The following is a 23,234-nucleotide window of genomic DNA, read 5'->3' as shown; positions in this document are numbered from 1 at the left end:
CACTGGAGGTCCCATGTATGAGGTAATCAAAAAAAGAAAGATTTGGAACAACATTTTATTTAGAGTTCAGCAGTCTTATGGTGTGTGGGAAGAAGTTGTTTTTGGACCTGGCTGTTCTGCTTCGAAGGCTTTGGAACCTCCTTCCAGAGGCCAGCAGCGAGAACAGTCCATGGTGTGGGTGGGAGGGGTATCTGTTTATGTTCTTAGCTCTGATCAGACAGTGACTTTTTGGAATGTCCTGTATTGGAGGAAGTGAAGTCCCAATAATTTTCTCTGCCGTCCTAACCACCCTCTGCAGGGACTTCCAGTCAGAAGCGCTGCAGGCTCCTGCCCAGACAGAGATGCAGCTGGTCAGTATGCTCTCTACAGTGCCTCTGTAGAAGGTGGTGAGAATTGGAGCGGGGTGCTCTTTTCATCCGTCTCAGGAAGTGCATGCGCTGCTGAGCTCATTTGACCAGAGCTTCAGTGTGGGTGGACCAGGTCAAAGTGTCCATCATCTGTACCCACAGGAATTTTGTTTTGCTAACTATCTCTACTGCTGTTTCCTTGATGAAGAGTGGCGTGTGGTTGGGTTGGCTCCTCCTGAAGTCGACGATGATCTCTTTGGTTTTCTCGACATTCAGGACCAGGTTGTTGGTTTCACACCAGTCAACCAGATGACACCAACATGGCACCTCATGGCAAAGAACTCTCCAAGGATGTGAGAAATAGAATTGTTCCTCTCCACATAGATGGCCTAGGCTATAAGAAGACTGCTAACTCCCTGAAACTGAGCTATAGCACGGTGGCCAAGGTCATACAGCGGTTTTCCAGGACAGGTTCCACTCGGAACAGGCCTCGCCAGGGTTGACCAAACAAGCTGAATCAACATGTTCAGCGTCATATCCAGAGGTTGGCTTCAAATAATAGACACATGAGTGCTGCAGAGGTTGAAGAAGTGGGAAGTCAGTCTGTCAGTGCTCAGACCATACGCAGCACGATACATCAAACATTTGTGTGTGTAATGGAAATATATGTAATGGAATGTACCTTTTAAAAACAACTTGATTACAAGAACTTTGGAACTCTGTAAATGGAACTAGTTACTACCTACTACTGATGAGAGTCACTACAAACTAATCATGCTATCAACCATTGTCTGTCCCAGATAGAAGCCGGGCAGAGGTTACTTGAACAGAGGCATAGCCAAGGGGTAATCAGCGGTGGCCAGTGTCACCCTGCCAGTATGTGAAAGCCCCACCAGCCACCAGGAAAGTGAAATAGTTAGAAATCAATCAGCCAGCTTTCATTAATGAAGCATCAAATAGACTACATAGTGAAAATCTGCCATTGGGTTAGTTCCAAGTCAGTTATGATGTCTGATGATGCTGCATTTAATAATAATGTATTGCTGTGATGAGCTGATATCCTCGACTGGCCCTTGAGCATTGCTGCTCTGTGAGCTACATAATGAACGAGGCTATTTAATGTTATGATATATTAATGAACTATCAAAAATCAGTCAAAGGTAATATTGTGCAATGAAAAGAGTGATGAATTTGTCATGAATAACTAAAATATGCATCAACAGAATTTTGTCTTTCAGTTTTGTATTTCAGTATTTTTGCCAGTAGTTGTAGTGATGTAATAGCCTGTTTTATTTGTGTAGAAATAATGGACTGCTTTAATTATGTTCAGAGGAAAAACAACCCATTCATTTACATAATTTTAGTACAGTAATAATATGTATATATTTATTTATTTGGCTTTTTTTTAGAAAAGAAAAAATCTTTGGGTTTTATCTGGCCACCATATCCTAAAAGCTCTTGCTACACCACTGAGTGTGAATCATTTCCAGAGATAAAACTAATAAGTGCACTGTGTCTCCTGCATTTTTGTGAATCACTGTGTATTTCAATATGAACTTTGACACAGTCAAATAAATATGAATTATGCTACAACTTTATTATAACCTAGAAAAGATGCAACACAGCTCCATCACAGCTTCTCACACAGGAGCAACAACCCTCTGTTTTGACTACAAGAACTTTTGAACTCTGTAAATGGAACTAGTTACTACCTACTCCTGGTGAGAGCCACTACAAACTAATCATGCTATCAACCATTGCCTGTCCCAGATAGAAACCGGGCAGGACTATTTGGTTAAGATAAATAGCAAAGAAAAGTTTTCCACAGTCAGTCATTTTTCTTAAAATGAACTGCAGCACATATGAAGCAAATCACATCAATAAACATTTCTTTGTCTTGGGCTACAGTGTGTAAGTTATCATATCTTATCAAATGTTGATAAGATCAAACATTGGCATTGCATGGAGTTTGCATGTTCTCCCCATGCCTGCGTGGGTTTCCTCTGGGGTCTCTGGTTTCCTCCCACAGTCCAAAGACATGCAGTCAGGCCAATTGGACATGCTAAATCGCCCCGGGGTGTGAGTGTGTGAGTGACTGTCTGTGTCTGTCTGTATGCCCTGCGATGGACTGACGACCTGTCCAGGGTGTATCCTGCCTTCCGCCCGATGACTGCTGGGATAGGCTCCAGTATATATATATATATATATATATATATATATATATATATAATTTATTTATTTATTTTAACAGGTTTTCTGGCTGAACTCCAAGACTGAGAGTGTTTCAATAAGAACATTATTCCATCAGGCTTTGTTGAAACAAAATACCCCATAATTGTAGGAACTAGGTCATTTTAGATAAAATGCATAAACATTGTGATTAAAGCAACCCGAAACCACAGTGAACTCATCCAGATGAGGACACCAATGTACTTTGACCTCACACACATTGAGGAGAATACTTTGAAGGTCAACACTTTCTCCAAGGAGCAGAACTTGACATTTGCAGGAGTGCATACTGGGGTCACTCTGGGGTCTCAGAAATTACAATTAGACATCATCTCCATGACATTAAATGATTTTATAGGCTTTCTAGAAGAAGGTGGCCTCTGCTCTCGACTCGAAATAGATTTCAGACAAAAAATAAAGCTTTTAAACAACAAATATATAACATGATTTCCACTGGGACATGTGTGGATATGGATCTGTTATGTCATGTGACTGTTCTTTCAAAGGCTCTGAGATTACTGTTAGGATACAAGGTATCACAAATTCTATACAATGCCATGAATGCTTTCTCTACCAAGAGGTTAAGGACAAAGATCCAAAACATATACCTCAAAATCCACACAGTGGATCTCACTTAGCCTAGAATCAAGCTTTTCAAGTAATCATTTACCCAAAAATCTATGGGGTAAGATGAAGAGGTGAGCCCAACCTGAGGAGAGTGGATTTCAATGGATCTGGAGAGATTTATAATAGGGAAATAGTCTCAGATGCCATATATATTCTTCTACCTTCTTTGCTACAATAAGGAAATATTAAATTATCTTGACTGTGAGAGATAAGTATTCAATGCAATGCAAGGGATTCACACACTAATGGTTCAAACATTTAAATAAATGGTTTAAATCAAGAACATTGATGGAAATATATTTCAGCTACTAGAGGAATGATCTTTTGCAAAGAATGTAATTTCAGTCAGGCTTTCCAGTCAGTCCAGGTTATGGTTTTCTGTTAAACAGCACCCAAATTCTGTGAAATTCAGCCCTGTTGGTCCTGTTCTTAAGAATGAGTGGGCTGCACAATTCAGTATAAGGGCATGCCTTAGAATTCTCAAAGAATTGATGAGTCAACATCTAGGCATTTCCATACTGAGGGTAATGACATGAACATGAGTGTAGTGTCATTGGTAACACCTCTGCCTTCTACACTGTAGACTAGGGTTCTACCCCACCTGGGTAAGCACCCTACACTATGCCAATAAGAGTCAGTGGGCAAGACTCCTAACACTACCTTCACCTACCTGTGTAAAATGATCAAATTGTAAATAGTTCTGGATAAGAGCGCCAGCCAAATGTCATAAATGTAACTTGATAACATTGGTTTATAAGACCAGTGTAAATATTGAAAAAAAGTTGGGAAGACTGCATCCAATCAAAGTTGCTAAAGATCACCTGGATATTCCACAGCACGTCTGGAGCAACATTCCATAGAAAGATGAAATGTTTGGTAAATATTCACATAGCACTTTGTCCTACATTTCAAACGCTTCCTGAAGACACTTCTCTTTGTGAAGCATTTAAACGAACACTAATTTATCAATGTCAAGTATTGCACTTATGCTGTACCATATTTCTCTATTCTGTTTGTTTCTTTCTAAGTGTCATCACTAACTTCTAGCAGTTTCTTGGCTCAAGAGCAGTCTGAACTCTCACCCATTTGGGCTAGCTAGGATACATTTGGTGGATGTCAAAGCACTCTTGAAAATCTTTCTGGATAAGAACATCTGCCAAATGCCACAAATGTACACGCAAATGAAGAAAAAAAGAAAAAAAAAGAAACCTTTTCTTGACTATGAAGAATGTGAAGCATGGTGGTGGGAGTATAATGGTGTGGGACTGCTTCACGGCCTCAGGGCCTAGGTAGTTTGCATTCACTAAGAAACCAATGAATTTTAAGTTGTCAGGGAATTCTATAGGAGCACGTGATCTAAAGCCTCCAGGATCTGACATTTAAAAAAGGCTAGGGCATGAAACAGGACAGTGAGCGGAGACACAACATACCATAAAAAAACATGGCAGCTCAAACAGAAGTAATTCCTTATTTTAGAATAGCCACGTCAGAGTTTTGACCTCATTTCCAATGAAATAAATATGATCTGAAAAAATAATACGATAAAATAAATAAAAACAAACAAAAAGTAGTAGTATAAAAATAATCAAAAATATCATTTGAAGCAGGAAATTGAAGGAATGCATTTCAGACATATGCATATTTTGAAACAGGTCTTTTTCCATCATTGACCCTAATTATTTGAACCATTTGTGGAAAAAATATGGCAGACAAATGCGTTATTTGATAAATATGACCGTGTTTATGCATTGTTAAGGCTGAGATGAAGATCAAAGCCATCCTTGCAGAAATCTCCATGGTTCACAACAAATTCTGTTTATGGTTTAACTCTCAATAATTCATTCAAGCTGCTATGTCTCTTCATTATGTTCTTTCTTTTTTATATAGAAATTCAGTGGAAATGGGCAAGAGTTGCTATCTTGGAGCAAAACCAGACACTGCTGAAAAACTAGGATTATCAATTTAGGCTTTTCCAGAGAAGTATTTAGAGCCAATGCCCATAAAAACAAGTGAATACAATAGAAAGCTCTATTTATTTATTTATTTATTTATTTTTCAAATGGCTCAAGTATTAACCATAGCGTACAGCTGCTGTTATTGGATCACATTGTGTTGTTTCCTTTTCTGTTTAAATTCAGTGGAAATGGGTGAGGTTTGGCTACTGAACTTTAAGCTGTTGTAAGTCAAGTCTCTGTGTGCCAGTTCACACATGGACATTACAAGCTTTTTCCATCTGTGGAGTTTTAAGACGCTAGACCTCGAATCTGTGTGGAATTGTTTAGAACAAAGAGCGATACAGATAGAACAAGACCCACAAAAATAGACATCATTCTACACTGATGGACAATAAAGTAGACACTGTCTTGTCCTGAGTACTGTGTGAATAATTAATGGAGAGATATACTAGGCCTATTGAAATGTCCCACATTGGGTCAAATGAATATGCTGAGCTTGAGTTGCTGCATTCGGTCCAAGTGGCAAAGAAAATTACTTTCTCCATGAAATTGCTTGAGAAAGAGCTTCCTGTGAACTGCACAGATTGCATATCAGTACGGAAACCAATTCATTAGAGATTTACATGTTAAGTGAATGACTGACAGGAGAAAGGTTCACAACGTCTTATGGCTTATTGCAGAGGAAATTACAAAACACATGATCATGACCGTGCATTATGAGAATAGCATGGATCTGTCATGATCGCGTTTCAGAAGAATAGCATGAAACTGTTTGTACAGATGTAATAAGATTTACAGTAATAGTCCTTGCTTATTACATGTTATCAGGCAGCCTCAAACATAGAGTCATTTATGAGCAGATGCATTACATATCATGGACAATCATAACAGCAACTTAGTTTATCCCACACTGTGAACCCCAATGTTGAAGTTCATTAATTAGATTGAGTTAAAAAAAAGTAAAATATTTTCAGCAGCTACACTGTAGTAAACATATCGCTGTTGTTGGAACAAAACCTCGTATCTTCAAAATGGTAACTTAATAGGAGCAGGAAAAAAACATACCTTACTTTTAATGTAAGTCAATGGAACCAGACTTTTTTTCCAAGTCATTTTGGGTCATTCCTTTTGGTCCATTCATCATGGAATTGACACACAATGTAAAGGCGAACCGGCATTTTCAAATAAAGTAAAAGACTGCAAAAACAACAAAAATGGAGATACAATGTTTTCTTCCAACAGCAGCAATATGCATATTCAACCATTTTTTCTTTTTGAGTTCACGGAACTGGCAACTTTTGATTTAGTACAATCATATTTGCAGTGTTAAGTAAACTTATGATGTCCATGATAGAGTTACTGATACTTGAATGATATCAATTTTACATTTGCTGTCATATTTGTGGACAGAAAGTGGGCTGGAAGGAGTAGCTTCACAGTATTTTTAGCATCATTTTGGGTTATATCTTATCTTCATAATGAGTCATCATCTCCATGGACAATCACCACCTCATCCACATCTCATCAGACTGATTCCGATCCTCTGCACCTTCAAATTTAGCAAATCTGTATTCACACATATAGATTGACACGTACATTTTCTATCCATATCCTGTACAATCTGGAAGATTCTATATCAGTATTCTATCCCCTATGTACCTGCATCTCATTTATTATCTACCTCAGACTAACCACACATACAGAATGTGAACAACAGCACAATTCATAGTTTTATTTCAGAACTTATTACTGTACAACTGTACATTGGAATAGTGCAATACTAGTGTATTTTGTGTATATGTGTATATTCATAGCTAGTATATATATATATATATATATATATCCTTTTCTTCTTAGATATTTATGTATATTTTTTGTATTTAAATTCTATAAGTGGCTTCGCACCTAAGATTTTCACTCACTTTCCACCTGTGTAAATGTGATGTGACAATAAATGTAACTTGATTTGATTTTAAGTTTTAGGTCTGGATGCATTTTACAGGTATTTATTTGATTAATCATGACTGTGTTTTGTGTTGCACTTTACCAGTCCAGCTACCATAATACAAAACGATTGGCTGTGGTTACTGATCAGCTTCTGATTAGTCTAGCACATGACTTCCATGAAACCAATATGCTCTCCTGAAATAGGTGGTTCAGATTTGTCCAAATGTTTCTTATTTATGACCTATTTAACACGAACAATACATGAGGTACAACATCAATAATGGTTAGCTAATATTAAACAAATAACAACTGAATTACTTAATGTTGTTTTCACATAAAGTGTTGACTAACATGATTAATATATTTGTTGACATTAGAAGCTCATAAAATCCTATGTTAATAAAGTTAGCTAGTTTTTTTGGTTTAATGTCATTACATTGTTTTGGTTCAGGTCATGGACTATTTTACTGTTAATCACATCTCTTACTTTGGAGTTTTAGAATTTTATTTCTGACTAAAAGAATCCAAAAAGATGAGATTCTTGATATACAATGTTTAGGTACTATGCTGATAGATAACAGTTTAACATTATTAACATAGTATCTGTATCATAGATCGATCTGTAGGAGGCAGTCACGTGCGGTAGGTTAGGGAACTAGGACCGGGTTGATACCCTGAGCCAACAGTACGTAACTGACTTGCCCTTGAACAAGGCACCCAACTGCTCCCCTGGTGCCGTAGATAGGACTGACCACCGCTCCAGGCAAGTGTACTCACTGACCCCTAGTGTGCATGTCCTAGTGGGTCAGTTGTGTTTCACTGCACGGGTGGATTAAAATGCAGAGGTGAAATTTCCCCATTGTGGGACTAATAAGGGCCACTTAATCTTAATCTTAATATTAATCTAATGTTTGCCATGTTAACAAATACATTAGTTAATGTCAGTCAACACAATGTGAAATTACTTTGGTTTAGACAGAGTAATAGAAATAAATATTTTGGGTTGCGTCAACTGAAAAATATTTCTCACCTGTCTCACTAACTTAAGAAATATGCAATTAAAATATTTAATATTTAAAAGTTCAAAACACATTTTGGACTGTTAACTGACTTGGGTTGTAGCCTAAAATACTTTTGCTTGAGTGACACCAAACATTAATTATGGTAATTTTTTTGAAAATTGAAATTGATTGAACGTTCAAATTTTGTCACACACAAGAATAACCTCTCCAAAATTTTACCAAATGTTTCAGTAGTGAGTGTTTCAGTATTGACAGTATTAGCTAATTTTAAGTATAACCCAAAAATGCTAGTCAGCACATGACTAGCAAACACAGGTTGGGAGAATTATACACACAAAAATGTTTTTATTTTTAATCAAAATACAAAAAAGTTGACCTAATTGCACAAATTATGTGTTTCTGTTGTGACAATTCTTAATTTAACACACCGATTTTCAGACTGGGGGACACATTTACTTCAAAAAAATTGCTAAAATAAGTCTCCACTTATGGACTAACAGTCTTTGTGTTTTGTAGTGACCAGATAACCTGGGATAGCATTTTTTTTATTTTAAAATTAAACACATGATGAACCCAATTCTTTCAACTTCACTATAAACAAAAAACAAAAAGATAAAAAAGATTCAAAATTCCCCTGAGTGTTATTTCAACTTCTTTCATGATGCTAATGAGATTTAATATCAAGTTAACAAAGCAATGACAGAGAACCATTACACTGCTGGAAAATCTAGGTGGAAAGTCTGAAAAGCTCCCTGTAAAAGAAACACCTGCTGGAGAGTAAAGTGATGAATATACAACAGCAAGCAATGAAAAATGGAGAGATTTGATCTTTTTCACGCAGAGCTGAGGAGAGATACAAGAGAGTGTCATTCCCAAAGTGAAAATGACAAACATCACCCCTTTTGTAAAACTGCCATATCCCATTTGAATAACTTCCATATAATCACTCAAAATGTCTGCTAAAAATATTTTTTTATTTCCATCCATATTTGAGATTTCTGCCTTGGATGAACAAAATATAACAATGCCCATAAAAAAACAACAGAAAAGTCATGATGAGATTTTCAGATGTTTGACTCTTCATATTCATAGCTGGCTGCAGTTGATTACCTAAAACGGTCTGCGGTTTAAGCAATTCAATCACAGTTTAAGACATCTAAAAAGACTTGCTTCAGAACTCACCAAACATCTTGAACATGTTTTACAATTTGACCAATGATTATGAGTGGCCTATGACCGTGGCAGATAAAGGGAGAGCAATGTGACCGCTGGCTCTCTGTGCTGTAATGACTCTAACAGGCAGGAGCCAGTGTCCTCTTCTTAATCTCCACGCTTACTCACTGGGCTTGGAAATGAATACTGAGCTCTTTGCCAGGAGGAACTGAATTCACTACCAGCATTAAATTACACCAGAAGCTGAGAACTCAAGTCTACATTCAGGTCAAGGGTTTTGACTTGGTTATAACATTAAAATTGCTCTGATTTTGTTTTTCAGCTAGTTTGAGAGTTTACAAAAAGATAGTTTTTTGGTTCCCAGAGCCTAGGGCATTGCTTGTTAAATAGAACTGCAATTATCTGACGGTAATAGAAAATGGTGCTATGCAAAGTCTTAAACTGTGGCTGCTTAATGAGCACCTGAGTTCGCAGAGCCTGCAGAGATGGGAAGTAAAAAAAGAGGGTGTGAGAGACAGAAACATGTGATTTTGGTGGGTGAATGAAAAGAAAAGAAAAAAGAGAGGGCGCGAGGGAAGCAAAGTGTGTGGGCAGAAGCATGAGAGTACAATAAATGGCAGAATGTAAGAGCAAGAAAACAAATACAATAGGAAAGAAATGCCAGGCACTATGCACATACCTCTCAGAGGACACATTTAGTGCAGTGATCAGGGCCATGCACTTAAAAAGGGCTACAGCTAATCAGGGACAGACCTGTTGAGCATTCATGAGTCTGTGTGCATAGTGACAGATCCATTAATCTCACGCTGCAATCTGCCAACCAGATGCGGAGAAGCAAGGGGTGAAACGTCACTTATTTTCCCCAGTTCTCCCCCTTCCCTTCTCTGGAAACATGCTTACAAGCCTTGGGCCTTACAAGCCCTGCTGTGGAGCTTTGGCAAACCGATGTGTTTTTCACAGAACTTCCACAGAATTTTGGAGCCATACTAGGTTCAATGTAGACCAAGAGTTGCAAAGAAAAAGGGGAGTAATTCAAATGAGGTTTTGGGGGGTATAATGAGATACTTTTTAAAAACATGGCCTTTGGATTTGCTGTCTTCCAAAGAAGTGTCACACCACTGCCAACAATTACATAAAACAAACAACACAGTATGCTGTTTTTGATTAATGTACTATTCACAGGGACATAAGGCTTTCAGAAGAAACTGGTGGCGAGATCGACAGATTTATAAAGTTTAATTTAGTTATTTTGGCAGTGGACATCTACTCTCAGGCCTGATGTTTTGGCTGGGCTGTGTTTTCTCTTCTGCCGTGTCGGTGGCCGCTGTGTTGTGTTGACTTTGCCTGATTTGAGATAACCTCAGGAAATGGGAATGGGAGGGTGCCAATTATCTTTCAAATGAAGTCTAAAGGAAATGGTTCGGAGGAGATGGATTTCCTCCAGATAGGGGCTCAACCCTGATCAAATATGTCCTCCACCTCCATCTCATTTCAGTCCAGCAGTGGTCAGCGCTCAACAGTGAAGCCAACAACTCACAACACACATCCACAGGCAACTGCATCACCACCATCGACACACACTTGCTGCCCTCTAGGGGGGAACTGTAAAAGTGTAAGGGGGAGGGGTCTAAGGTGCAGTGTGTGTGCATAAGTCAGTAGACAATCCTTCTAATTAGTGAATTCCACTACATTAAGGTGCTAATGAGATGAAGCAGCAGCAGCTTATGAGATTCCACAGATTTTAAAATCATCTCCTTATTTAAACAGTTAAGATGTAAAGTCATTTTACAACAAAGTCATGTTTTAATGTGAAATGATTCATCGTATAGAAACTTACGGACTCAGATTTCTTTACAGCGGCGGTGAATAGAATGTGTCTTTATGTGTGTTCCATGTAATGCTGATAATATTTAAGCAGTGGTCAAGTCTGAATGTACCTTTCCACTGTTAATGCATTTAAAATAAAGTTTTAGGCCAAAAACCTTCTCAAAACTATTGTAAAACATCACACATCAGGTAGTCCCCCCTATTGTGAATGATATCACCCCTATTGTGAATGATACTTGAGCCAAATTAAGTAGTATGTAAGTATGTAACTTATATAAATAAGACTGGAGGTGTTTGAGATGTGAATTTTACCCCCGATTTGTTATGCATCATTAAAACTGACATTTAAATATGACATTTTGTGTTGACATTAAAGGGCCCATATTCTACTTTTCTGTTGCTTTTCACTTTTTCTCCCGTGGTCCGCTTATAACTTCTGTATGTGTTTTTGTACCAAAGACAGTCAGCATTAATTTTTTACCTGATAATTTTCCACCCCTTAAAATTAAGCATACTGTTTGTGTTGCTGCTTCTTGAAGGTGTAATCTGTGTAAAAGAGTTCTGTCCTGGTTGGTTGTCCTGTAATATGCCTCATTTTGAAAAGCAGTCTGGACGAATATGCTGCTTCTAACTAAGCAGGCCTGAAGTGCTGCAGTCAGAATAAGTGAAAAGATGTAAACGTGTGATGGTTTTTGTGACATCACAAAACAAAGAATTCAAAACAGGCTGTTTTTGCAGCTCCATCTCCATATATTGATTGTATAGGCTGGAGAGTGAATGGTGTGTTTTGAAACTGATGCTGTTTCTCATGACATGGGCACATTTAAAGTCAGCATTTGTTTGCTATGATACTGAGGTCATACATAAAACATTTTGTATCTCTGCATTTTATAAGAGCTTCCTTTTCCCTCTCTTTGGATTGTAATGGCACATTTGGAAGCATTTTCCCCTCCACTGTTTTGGTTTATAGCTACAGGTTATAAAAAGTGGCAAATAAGAAAACTTATGTAAACCCACATCTGACATTCAGGTTCAAAGGTACACACTGATTTATGACAGAAGTTCCAAACAGTATCACTGCTTTTTATATCACTTGTAATCCAAGTCAAGGTCACATTGTTTGTTGCAAACACTTATATTCAGTTTGGCTTTGATAGCAGGAAAAACTGTCATAAATGCAGTGAAAAACCAGCTGTGCCACCACTAGTACATGTGCACCACATCAGCCAATGGTATAGCACTCTCTTAAAACGTTCCAGCACCAATGAACACATACCTGATGCTGCTCCTAGCTGTAGATAAAAATTCCCAAGAACATTTCGAAAAATTTCTACACTGAACAAGTCCAAGTTTCTTAACTTCTTGACTATAACATTTGAAGTACGAGTCACTGCACTATAGAAGGGAAGTATCTCGGGAAAGCTACATTTTAGACAAATATCAACACAGCTGGCCTAGAATCTGAGCTCATACAGAGCATTACAAATATACACAATCTCTAGGCCTTTATTAGTAGTTCCAGACATGTTGATTTTATTGACATTTTTAAAAGCCTCTGCCATACCAAACACACTCTTCTGACTTTCTGCTTATGCTGTCAGCAGCAAACCTGCTTTTATTATAGTCATTTCCTTTGTGCTTGACCAGACCCTCCAGACCTCTGCTGGCAAAGCCAAATGAGCAGCGCTGGCAGCTGATCAACAAGAGGCGGCAGGTGAAGGTCACTAAACTCTACCATTAGCATACAGACAAATATTTAAGGTTAATAAATACATGGGAGGCACTGCGGTTTCATGACAGACACAACACTAGGCAAGTTTAAAAACAGTGCGTCTGGGAGAGTAGAAAAGTTTATTCACAGTATTACACAGTGTCTAAAAATGTGCCGTACAAAATCAGCAATGTCTACTAAAATATATACTGTAATATACATTTTTACACTGCACTGTTAAATTAGGCCACAGTTACATAAAATGCATATAATATGTACATAAGAACTATCTGGTAGCATATTGACCTGGTTTATTTGAAACAATAAGGAAATGCTAGGATTAATATCTCTGAGTGTACATGGAAGCTTATAAATACTATGTACAGTGACTACTTAATTTGTTTCTATACATGAGGTTATAGTATGATTACTGAACAAACAATCTATGAATTTCTGTGACTGTTGCTGTTTCTTTTGGTAATTATGAGGTCTAAGCTGCCCAGATACAATATAATCATGAGGTGTCATCAAGTAATAATGCTTGCAGTACCATACACAAAAAATCGACTCTAAACACCTCTAAACATGCTCATTTCCACCATTTACAATTTTCAGTCACTTTCTTTGGTGAGAATTAGTGTCTCTAAACATCATTGCCTTGGTTTGTTTAGTCGTCCTCGCTGCTGCATGAGCCACAGGAGCTGTACGAGCTGTCACTGCACTCAGCTGTGTAGGGGAACTTATAGACACTGGGGTTCAGTCTGGGAATCCAGGCCCGTGGGACCAGAAACGTAGCCAGGTTGAACAAGTCCACAAACACTTTGTAACGGTCACTATATGAGAAAAGAAGTGTCAGCAGTGATTCTGTCTGTTACAGGATAGCTGAATGGAAATTGAAAAACTGGAAAACTGGAAGTTCCGATGCAGGAAGGTTTATTAAGTCCACAGTGAAAAGTGCACGGTGTTCCAAAATCCAAAAATAATTCATTAGAAAAAGAAAAATGAAAATAAAGGGAAAACAAAACAAAATAAACTGATCAACTTGATACAAACTCATATAAAAAAAATGCCTTCAACCATGGCCTTACAAACACATCTGCACGCCAAGCCAGCTTCCCCTGACCAAAAAACATGGCCCAGTTCTCCATTTTACAAACCCCTTAACCTATTGGATTCAACCAACCACAGGTAAGTTTGCAGGTAAGTTTTAAAATGTACACATTCAAATTATATTTATACATTTTACTTTAGTTCAACTATTTTATTATTTAATCAATATTTTAAAATAAATATAAAACATTTAATATTAAACCATTCATACTGCAACACTACCATTTGGAACCATGAAAGCTGGTCTCCCTCCCCCTGCTCAAGCATGGGAGATGGAACACTCCACTTGTAGTACAACCCCAAGACTACATAACCCATGAACCCCCTAGGCTCAGATTCTTGGACCTGCAACAGGCTGCTGCCATGCTGGAACAAGCAGGTAAGTCAAACTCATTTCAAAACAAACAGCTATTTCAAATAAATAGAGTCATAGATAAATTGGTCATTATCTACACCATCAGTTGGCCACCCTGAACAGTGCAAGATAATCACAATTGTTTTTATTTGTTTTACAGAGTCTCAAAAAGGTCCGACTGGTGTTCGCCACTGCAGCCATGTGGGTAACAATAAAAGAGTCTTTAAAACTTTGAGGTTGTCTTGTGTTTTTGTCCATTACGCTAGCTCACAGCATGGAACGGACGAGAGGTCCGTTACACTGTCTCACCATTTTGCACTTAAAACCCACTCAATAGAGATTCTGTGCACTTTTTCAGATGTTTCTCACTGAATAATAAAGGTTCCTAAATGATTCCTGGCTTGGACATACAGTTCCAGGAAATACCTCTACCTGGTCTATAATCTTTACATAACGTAGAGGGTCTGTACACTTTAAAATGGCAGGAATCATTTGCAAAAAATGATTTTTGAGGGGACTAAACATGGCTTTCTTCTATATTATTGCTCAAAAACCCTTGTTGGCCTTTATGTCAGATTATGAAGTGCATGGTTTGAAATGAAACTGCAGAGCTGAGGTAAAAGGTCACACTCACCTGACAGTAGACCGCAGGTAATGGTAACCTGAGGAGCCACCTGTGCCAGCTTTACTGCCGATCATTCTGTGTACCATGCACACGTGATTATCTGGTAAAGAGGGTTTGTGCATGTTACCTAAAAGTAATCTTCTGATAATGAGCTAACAGGAGCCACAAAGGAAAAGACGCTCTTTAAATGCATTTCAGGTCATTCGAGTGATGCATTGGTGGGTGGGTGTGACTTACATCTCCATTTGGTCATAAGTACATCAATCTCCATCAGATATGTCAGAAACTGGAAAGGCACTTGAAATCGAGGCTCCTCTCTAAAAGAGAAAACAAAATAAGTTGGAACTTCTGTAGGACATCAACTGTAGAGTAGAATCTACTGAACATCAGCATTGTTTTAACAGATGGCTTAAGGAGTTTGATTCCTCACCTGTAAAAGTAAATCATCAGAGCTCCCTGAAGCGCCGCGTAGGAGAGCCGACGATCACCTGTTGAGAAAGGATGGAAATGATGTACACACACTGAAGGTCCAGGTCTTTGTCATAAATGTCATATGTTCATCATTACTCAGGGTTAGTATCAGTACTGGTGGGGTGTAGGACTGGGCAATATCTAAAAATATAATTATCACAGTTTTATTGTTCTTTGAGATTATCTAAAACATAATTTTTTGGTCTTTATAGTAGAATCACCCTGGAGTTCAGTTATAGATAGCTGTAGAAAATCATGCAGTATAAAATTTCCAACTTTTACAGAATAATTTAACTTGGCAAAAACGCTTAAAATGTTGATGAGACAAAATCTAAGAAATCCGAGGGACAGACAATAGGAAATTTGCATAACACTTATATATATATATATATATGTCTGTGTTGTTGCATCTAAATCACTAAGTTGCTAAGTCATTATTATTAATGCATAAGTAACAATTACATAGAATTGTATGGAAATGTTTGAACAAAATTTGATTTAAAATGTGGCACAGGGTTATTTCTTCTCCCAAGTAATAAATTCAGCAAATAAACAGAAAATGTGCAGAAGTATGTTCTCCATACAAGATGTGTTATCTTATTATCACTTAGTAAATCAACAAAGCAATGTCATTTGACCAGGGGTGCCCAAACTTTAGCATACTGTTATTATTAAGTGTGGCAGAAATTGTTTTACTACAGCCTAATCACTTATTAATGGCAATAATCCTGTAATAATCCATTGGTTTTAACAATCCTTGGTCGACAGCACAAGACAACAACACATCAGATGTGACTATGTCATTGTTTGGCAAGCCGTTTAACTTAAATTAGGTGCATACAGGTTTCTTTCAATTTACTTTGCCAGCATATGTGATTTACAGCAATTATAGTCCTAATATCCATTATCCATTACATCATCCATTACCTATAGTGGGACCTACAGATAAATTAGACTTTTACTAGTCTATGTGATGATAATTGTCAGCGCTCACCTTTGCTTAAAAGATGATCGTGGCGTTTGCTGTCAAACAAGGAGGTGAACATTTCAGTCTGCTTCTTGAGATTAGCCAGCATATCCTGCTTTGTCTCGCAATCTGGCATTTTCTGCGAGTATAGAAAAGACACTAAGCAAACTTGGCCTTGTGTAAAAGACTGTGACATAAGGAGAAATAAAATGATAGGTTCTGAAACTGTTGTTGAGCTAACCTCAAGCTTATGCTTCTCCAACTTGAAACCTTTCTCAATGTTTGCTTGCAGTTTACCCCAGAAGTTAAAGCCATCTTTTTCAAGGCCTGGTGTTCTCTCCAGCCATTGCTAGAAGACAGAGATACAGAGTTATTGCTGAACATGTGTCCAACTGTCTGGGCCAATTTCTCTTACCCATGTTAAACAAGATGAATACTTCATAAAGAATCCACTGTGTGTCTAGGCTACAGGTTATTTATCGCTGCTATTGGAACAAAACCTTGTATCTCCAAAATGGTAACTTTACAGGAAAAGGTAAAAACATACTCTACTTTTAATAGAAGTCACTGGAACCAGACATTTTTCAAGTATTTTAGGTTCTTTTGGTTCATTCTTAATGGAATTTACACACAACATATAGGACTATAGGTATTTTTAAACATTTCAAAAACATAAAAAATGGAGATGTGAGGTTTTTTTCCGACAGCAGCGATATGTATGTAGAGATGTTTTACCTCCACAAGCTGTAGCAGAGTAGGATCCTGCTCTGATCTGAGCAAAGCTTCGCTCTCCTGCCCATGGAAGTTGTCCCTGTAGTGGCAGCGGTTGTATGGAACTCTCAGATTTTCTGAAACTCCAATTTTATTCTCAAGAAGGTGAAACTGAAGACTCTGGAAGCCTGAAGCTGAGGACAAGTACTCCCTGCAAAACATCAACAAAAAAGTGATTTTACCCTGAGCAATCTTTCCAACCTTGGTGGAAAGGAGGTAGGTGGTAGGAGTACAGGAGAGATTAAATGAATCGAGGGATACATTCCTAGGTATGTACAACCAAGGCCCCTTGTTGTGTGGCTGGGCCATCTTCTTCTTGCCCTGTTGGTTACCTAAAGTCAAAGAAGTCCAAAGCTGTCATGGTCTCCAGCACAGCAAAACTGGTTCACCAGCAGCTTGAAGATCATGGTGATTCTGTGGATCCGGCTCACCCCTTTAGCATGTTCCTCTCGTCACGAACCTGAGAGCAAAACTTTCTTCCCACTTCAGCACTGATCGTGTTTATGTCTAGTTCTTTCTGGTATGTGTAGTGTGTGGTATGCTTTGTTGTTGAATATTGACTCACATGATTGTGGATGAAAACTTTCCTCACTGAATCAAGCCTCCCATATAATCTGCTTAACCATAGCTCATAAACTGGAAAGGAAGGTTATTGTTAAAGACTGAAATCATCAATGACAATGGCCCATCCCATTTCTTCTTTTTACCCCTACCTCTTGTTTTTGAGTGTAACCCTAACCCCTTGGAACTGAGTTACAAGGGGTAGTGGTTGAAATCTTGCCCTACGAAATGGGACAAACCTCAAATAAAAAAACAAAAAATAAAACAAAAGAGCATTGCTTCATTAACAGCTACTACCATAACGACCATAATACATTGACATTACATTAAACTAAGGTAAAACAGTGGTTATTGTATTTTTTTTACAGAGAAAATTCTCACATTTGTGGGTTTAATTTGGTTTCCTGTTCAGCCATCTTGCCGGTTTTTCTTTTTTTTTGTCATATCACTCTGTTTGGAGTCTCTGAAAAACCTCAGTTTGGAGAGTCATGTAGCCTTAACAATTTCAGGCCTCACCCTCTATCTCAACCAAAAATCGGGACCACCCTACCCCTAGATGTGAACACACAAGACAGAGGGCCAAGGGCTCAGTGGTAGCGAGGGGCGAGGGGTGAAATAGGACTGGGCCTTTGTGTTCTAACAAACCGCATTAGGTTCATGTACTAAAACACATGTAAGACATAGTACATGAAAATGGAAAAGGAATAGCTTACCTTGGTGGGTGACAATGAACATGTGCTCATCATGGATTTTTTTGCCTCTCTGTTCACTCTGCAGAACCTGAGCGTTATTAATCTTATCCAGCTAAGAGGAGGAGTGACAATGACTTGAGATTTGGTCCAAATTTGTCTTGGACAGGAGTGATAACACATTCTCAAAATTCCCAACAGTAGAAACAGTCATATGCAAAAGTTTGGGTGCACCTGGCCAAAACAGAACACGTTTTGATGATTTTGTAAATGAAAACAAGTATGCATCCTCTATAAAAGAAGCATTAAGAGTCTTGTGTCAGAATAAACCCAGAGAATAACTTCAGGAAAACCTACTTATACATACATACATACATACATACATACATATCGCTGTTGTCAGAAGAAAACCTTGTATCTCTAAAATGGTAACTTTACAGGAGAAGGATAAATCCTACTTTACTTTTAATGTAAGTCTATGGAACCAGATGTCTTTCCAAGTGATTTTGGGCCATTTCTTTTAGTTCAACCATCATGAAATTTACAAACAATGGAAAAGACAACAGGAATTTTCAAAATACTCATTTTCAAAATATTCTCAAAAACTGAAAAATGCCAAAAATGAAGATACAAGGTTTTCTTCTGACAAAAACCATATGTTGCTGTTGTCTGAACAAAAACTTGTATCTCAAAAACTATAACTTTACTGCAGAGGGAAAAAAACTTAGTTTACTTTTAATGTAACTCAATGGAACCAGAGTTCCATTTTGAGCCATTTCTGCAGTGCTGAGAATGAGCCACCACTCAAATAGTACCTGCTCTGTGAGGTTCCATGGGGGTCCTGACCACTGAAGAACAGGGTAAAAGGGGGCTAACAAAGTATCAGATAAACAGACGGACTACAGTCTGTAACTGTAGAAACTACAAAGTGCACCTATACAGTAAGTGTAGCTGATAAAATGGACAATGAGTGTAGAAACAAGGAGGTGATCATAATGTTATGACTGATCAGTGTATGTTAAACTCTCCAAATAAATAGAAATTTCATCAGGGGTGTTCAAATTTTTGCATATAACTGTAATCCTGTTTATTTACTTACAGGTAGACTCTGATTTTGTTTGATTTATTCAAAGTAATTTACCTGTAGGTAGTCTCTGTACGAGACTTTTCCTTTGGAGACATTGTTGATGCCTTGCTGGGCGCCATCCTCCTCATCTAAGTCACTGGATTTGGTTTTAAATCTAAAGAAAACCACAAAACATGAAACTATAAATGTGGGGTGTTGGCAAGTGAAAGGTTTGCTGTAAAAGACATTTCAAGCTTTTCCTTTTGTAAAATAAGCACAAAAACGCTTAGCTAAAATTGTTTAGCTCTTTTTTAAAGTAAAAAAATCGATACGTACTGATACTTTCTTGTCAAAAATGGACATCCACTCATTGTCTTCCAGAAAACAACCGTCCTCTGAATTTGCCTTGGTTCTTTTGACAGGTTTCACAACGTTCTGGTGGTTTGACAAGGAACACAACTATTTAATAGTTTGATGTGTCCAATCAAAGGTCTGCTACCGAGCCCTGCCCATCGAATCCACTGCACAGTTCCACACACAAATGTGGAGGAGTGTGTGTGTGTGTGTGTGTGTGTGTGTGTGTGTACACTACTACTTTACACTGGATTGTTCTTTGATGTCCTTATCTAAGGGAACACGCAGTTGGGACTGTGGTCAATGTGACATTAAAACACTTCATTTAGTGATCACACTTATTTCTAACATCTCAGGTGAGTGGAGGCCCTTTAAGTCAAGGTCAAGTTTTAAAGTGGTGATGCTCATTATGAGTGTCAATAAATGGGTGATTTTACAGCTTATACACAAAGTAAAAAGAAAGTAAGTTGACAAAAAATAACTAAAAGGGGAATCAAAAATTGGGCTGAACATTGAGTGCCAATCTCAAAAAACTGGACATCCACATTCCTCATGGCTAGGTCAATGTTTAACAAGACATGCCGACAGAAGCCACCGCTGCAAAGCAAGATGGGTGGTAGACTTACATGAGGAGGTCTGGCATAGTGTAAAGCAAAAGACAAAGATGGGCCTGTGGATTATGATGGGGATCACAGATATATACAGTACTGTGCAAAAGTCAGAAACCAACCTTTATTTATTTAATTTCCAGTCAAAACGGCCATTAAAACATGTTACACATTCATTTGTTGGGCGATATTTCTGAAATTACACATCCACTGCCACAGAGAAATGGAAAGTCAAAGAAAAATGAGTGAAAAAACTGGAGTTTAAAAAAAATAGAACAAGTGCTTTAGAGAAAACGGGACTCAACACTATTCAAAACAAGACCGCATAGACCACCAAAACTGGCAGATAAACAGTACTTAAAGCCTTCATCTTTGAGAGAGAGGAGAAAATTAAGCTCCGCTCTTGATTCTGATCTGAAAAAGATCCACAGGTGTTTCTGCCCATCCTTGCACTGAGAGACAACAAACTCAATGCTATGAGTCTGAAAGGATGTGCAGCTGTCGAGAAGCTGTTACTTAGAAAAGAAAAAAAGACAAAAAACAAAGCTCAAAGAATCAAAGAAGCTGCTAGGGTTCTCATTTTCTGTTTAAAGGTTATATTTGTGAATCCTCCACATCAAATAAAAATCTGTTTGGTTCAGTATAGACTGCATAACAGTTCTTCATTTGTGAGTCAAGAGGCTTTTATTGTCATTCGAGATGCAAACTAGACAGTACAGAGTGCAAGCGTGCAGATGAAATTGTGAGAGAATGATGTGGCCTCTGTCTTTGTCATCACATGATTTCTCCAAATGTGCCAAGAATATAAATTCATTCATATATTAATATATATTCATATATTCAACCACATCCAATGAGTAACTGATGTGAATGTTTGCAATTTCTCCCTCAGGGGTAGATTTCCTCAAGAGAATAAACTAAAGTCTGATCGATATCTTGAGCAAAGGTTGCAGTGTTTGGGTCTTGTGGCGGCTGCGGTTGTGTAAATGTGTACATTTATGGTGAACAAAACTCAGCAGCAACAGAACGCGCACACGTGCATGCAGGTGTTACATTAAGCCAGGTCAAAGAACATGCTGGCTATTTGTACAGCGACCCTCAAAACAGGGTCAAAGATTGCATGACGTGGTTCTTCCACGTGAGCTGTTTGAGAATATTAACAGTAAAGGCATTAACAACTCGCAAAGAACAATTTGTACAACACTCACTATTACAGGGGTACTCCGTCAACCTCTGGTCAACTTACCCTCAGAATAACCAAGATAAACTGCAAATAATGAGTTCTTTAAGTTCACATTAGAAGAGCACGGGTTTTCTTTTCAAGTGCCAAGTAGTGTGTCGAGAGCAGGCAGTACATATTTTTTGCTCAGACAGGAAGAATTAACCTTTGATCGTCTGTCAAACAAAAAATTAAAAGTAAAAAAAAATACAAAAACATGATGTTAGATCAATGCAATGTCCATCCCTCCTCTCACACTGTTCATTGTAGGATACTCTCACCTTTAATACCTGAAATGTAGTAAAATACAAGCAAACAGAATCTAACAAAAGTAATAACATGTATTTTTATATATTTTTATCAAATGAGTAACTTTTTAGGCAAAATAACAATCTGCAACCAAAATTGTATAAAAGTATCATCATCATCATACACTCAGGGAAAAAAGGTACGACACGGTCACTGTGGTGGTACCCTCAGGGGAACATCCCAGTACACTTAGTCAGGGAACATAATTGTACCAGAATGAATTGAAATGAAATTTTCCCAGCTGTACTGACTCCACACACCCAGTCTCGTCTCCAGGCTTTTCTGTTTTATTGTTCTGATTTAAAACATTAGGTTATGAAAAGGTACAAATGCCTACTTTTCCACTGGGAAAAACACATGTAAGGTACACCATGGGACCTTAAAACCACTGTCGTACCTTTGAGGGTGCACTCACATTGTTTGTACGTTGAACGAATCATGTACCCGCATAGTACGTTTATTTCTAACAATGTAATAATAATCCTGTGCAAAAGCCAGTGACCACCCTTCATTTATTAATCTTCAGTCAAAATAACTATGAAGTAAGTCATCGAGTACTGTGAAAAGGTTTTAGGCACCTGAAATAACATTAATATAACAAGTACTGATTTTACATGTTTCAATGTGTTTCTACAACTCTTTCCAGCCTTCTCCTCAAAGTAGATCAGTGCTACTTGAAGTCATCATCCACCTGGTTTGGATAATCAGTGCTTTTCACTGCATTAAATCATGTACTGGTGCTGGAATTAAACACATACTCACTGGCCACTTTATTAGGTATACCTTGCTAGTAAGTAAGGATCCCCTTTTGCCTTCAGAACTGCCTTAATTCTTCATGGCATACATTCAACAGGGTGTTGGAAACATTCCTCAGAGATTTTGTTTATTTATTTGAGTTACTTAAATGCCTAAATGCATTGAGCTGTGGCCATGTGATTGGCTGATTAGCTATTTGTGTTAACAAGCAACTGTACCTAATAAAGTGGCCAGTGAGTGTATGATGAAGATGAAGAGATGAAGAGACCCTTATTAGTCCCACAACGGGGAAATTCCAGCTCCGCATTTGACCTATCTGTGAAGTGAAACACCACATACACTCTAGTGAGCACACACACACACTAGGGGGCAGTGAGCACACTTGCCCAGAGCGGTGGGCAGCCAAATCCGCAGCGCCCGGGGAGCAATTGGGTGTTAGGTGTCTTGCTCAAGGACACCTCAGTCATGTGCTGTAGGCTCTGGGGATCGAACTGGCGACCTTCCGGTCACGAGGCTGGTTCCTTAACCTCCAGCC

The 23,234-nt window shown here is 38.1% G+C and overlaps 1 protein-coding gene across 1 annotated transcript; it reads right to left on the bottom strand.

Moving 5' to 3' along the window:
- Nucleotides 1-12,944: 12,944 nt before the first annotated feature.
- On the bottom strand, nt 12,945-19,877 carry tdo2b (tryptophan 2,3-dioxygenase b). Its single transcript, XM_017699468.2, is given in 14 exon segments — nt 12,945-13,671; nt 14,938-15,028; nt 15,166-15,245; nt 15,359-15,416; nt 16,394-16,505; nt 16,608-16,715; nt 17,102-17,288; nt 17,470-17,516; nt 17,518-17,570; nt 17,573-17,597; nt 17,703-17,773; nt 18,412-18,502; nt 19,529-19,628; nt 19,790-19,877. Coding segments are annotated over 14 exon segments (1,224 nt in total). The 5' UTR covers nt 19,825-19,877; the 3' UTR covers nt 12,945-13,505.
- Between the last annotated feature and the right edge of the window lie 3,357 nt (nt 19,878-23,234).

This window comes from Pygocentrus nattereri, chromosome 15 (genome assembly GCF_015220715.1).
Source record: "Pygocentrus nattereri isolate fPygNat1 chromosome 15, fPygNat1.pri, whole genome shotgun sequence".
NCBI classification, from domain to species: domain Eukaryota; kingdom Metazoa; phylum Chordata; class Actinopteri; order Characiformes; family Serrasalmidae; genus Pygocentrus; species Pygocentrus nattereri.
Note: the sequence above shows the minus strand (reverse complement) of the source record. Positions and strands in the feature narration are given on the sequence as shown.